This window comes from Lathyrus oleraceus, chromosome 7 (genome assembly GCF_024323335.1).
Source record: "Lathyrus oleraceus cultivar Zhongwan6 chromosome 7, CAAS_Psat_ZW6_1.0, whole genome shotgun sequence".
In the NCBI taxonomy this organism is placed as follows: domain Eukaryota; kingdom Viridiplantae; phylum Streptophyta; class Magnoliopsida; order Fabales; family Fabaceae; genus Lathyrus; species Lathyrus oleraceus.
In genome coordinates, this window is record NC_066585.1 from 234,077,719 (window position 1) to 234,079,787 (window position 2,069).

Below are 2,069 nucleotides of genomic sequence, written 5' to 3' on the forward strand. Positions count from 1 at the left end.
GAGCCTATAGGTTATTTGATGCTCATACAAATAAAACAGCCATCAACAGAGATGTGAAAGTCCTAGAGAATGGGGATTGTAACTGGAATGTCAAACATAATGAAGCTACATTAGTGTATGTCCAACCTGAAGATTATGATGCAGAGGAAGTTGGCATTAAGTGCCTAGAATTTTTTGAAGATTCTAGTAAGGAAGAACATGCACCAACACAAGTCAGACCACAAAGATCAAGGCAGCTTTCTAGAAGACTAGTTGATTGTGAATAAGTTCCTTATAATGAAGTAGGAACTGATGGAGAAATAATGCATCTTGCAATGTTTGCAGATGTTGAACCAGTGGATCATTATGCAACTCTCAAGGAGCAGACCATGAATAAAGCCATGGTTGAAGAACTATCCTCCATAGAGAAGAATAAAACTTGGGAGTTCACCAAGCTACCTAAAGGAAATAAAGTCATTGCAATCAAATGGGTATTCAAGATCAAATTAAATCCTGAAGGAAAAGTTATCAAGCATAAGGTCGGACTGATGGCTAAGGGATTTCTTCATAGATAAGAAATTGACCATGATGAAGTCTTCTCACGAGTTTTAAGACATGAGACCATCAGGTTGGTGATTGCTTTGGCCTTCTATAGAAGTTAGTCTCTCTTTTATCTTGATGTGAACTCAACTTTTCTTAATGGACCTCTAGAGGAATAAGTGTTCATATCCCAACCTTCTGGATTTGTCATCAAAGGAAAGAAATATCTAGTTTGAAAATTACAAAAAGTCTTGTATGGCCTAAAATAGGCCCCAAGAGAATAGAATATGAGGGTTGAAAAATTCTTCATTGAGGAAGGATTAGGAAAATGTAATTCTTAACATGGTATCTACATCAAAGGCAAAGAAGGGAAGGATTTCTTTTATCATTTTCCTTTATATGGATGATCTCCTTGTAGTTGGTAGTTGTGAAACTAAAACTGAGCAGTTCAAGGATAAGATGAAACAAGTATTTGAAATGACTGATTTGGGCAAGGTAGCTTATTTTCTTGGCATGGAACTTCTATCTACCTCATGTGGAATGATTTTGCACCAATCTAAATTTGCAAAAGAGATCCTGACAAAATTCAACATGTTAGAGTGTAACATTGTAGTCACACAAGCTGAAACAAATTTGAAATTAGTGAGTTCAGATGAAGGCGAAGAAGATGAAGTGGATGCTACCATATTAAGACAGCTAGTAGGTTCCTTGAGGTACTTGTGTCTAAGCAGGCCAAACATCTCCTATGGAGTTGGTTTAGTGAACAGGTTCATGAGCAACCCTATCAAACAACATTTCAATTCTAGAAAAAAGATAATGAAGGACGTTAATGGCACACTTTATTATGGTCTCGTCTTTTTGCAAGACAAAGGCAACAACATACTCAAACTAACTAGTTTTTTATGCTGATTAGTGTGGAGCCAATATTCATTAGAGAAACATAACTAGATGCATCTTCAGATTCCTAGGAGCATCTGTGACATGCTGCTCAAAGAAGCAATCATTGATTTCTTTGTCTAGTAGTGAAGCAAAATATGTTGTAGGTGTTGTTGTAACTTGTCAATCAAATTGACTCCAATCATTGTTGAATGACTTGATGATCAAGATAGAAACTAGCTTCCATTTTCTTAGGGACCAAGTCACCAAAGAAAAGCTCCAGGTTGTGTATTGTTCAATAGAAGAACAAATGGTTGATGTTCTCACTAAGGCTATTGATGTACCTCAAAAAATGAGAACACGACACTTGTGAAGTGCAATTGCATGCTCACGGGATAGACTGAACAGAGTCGTCGTCGAACTTTATTTATTCCTGAAAAGAAAAGGGGAAATATCTATAAAACCCAAGAAATAGCGACAATGATATTGGTCGTCGCAATTAAATCAGGGTTCGGGAGTCGATTATACAAAGGGAAGGTATTAGAACCCCTCACTTCCTTTGTATTAAACGAGAACTATTAGGTTAGTTATGCGCATTAGTGTTAGCTTAGAAATGTCAGGCTTCTCGAGTTATTAAGAGAGAGAAAAAATAAGATCAAAAAAAAGATAAAATG

General features: G+C 36.4%; 1 protein-coding gene across 1 annotated transcript; it reads left to right on the plus strand.

Annotated features, from left to right (window-relative positions):
- The first annotated feature begins 861 nt into the window (after positions 1-861).
- Positions 862-1,428, plus strand: LOC127103129 (uncharacterized mitochondrial protein AtMg00810-like). The gene has a single exon (XM_051040413.1). It carries the CDS (start codon positions 862-864, stop codon positions 1,426-1,428), a length of 567 nt encoding a protein of 188 aa, XP_050896370.1.
- Positions 1,429-2,069: the final 641 nt, after the last annotated feature.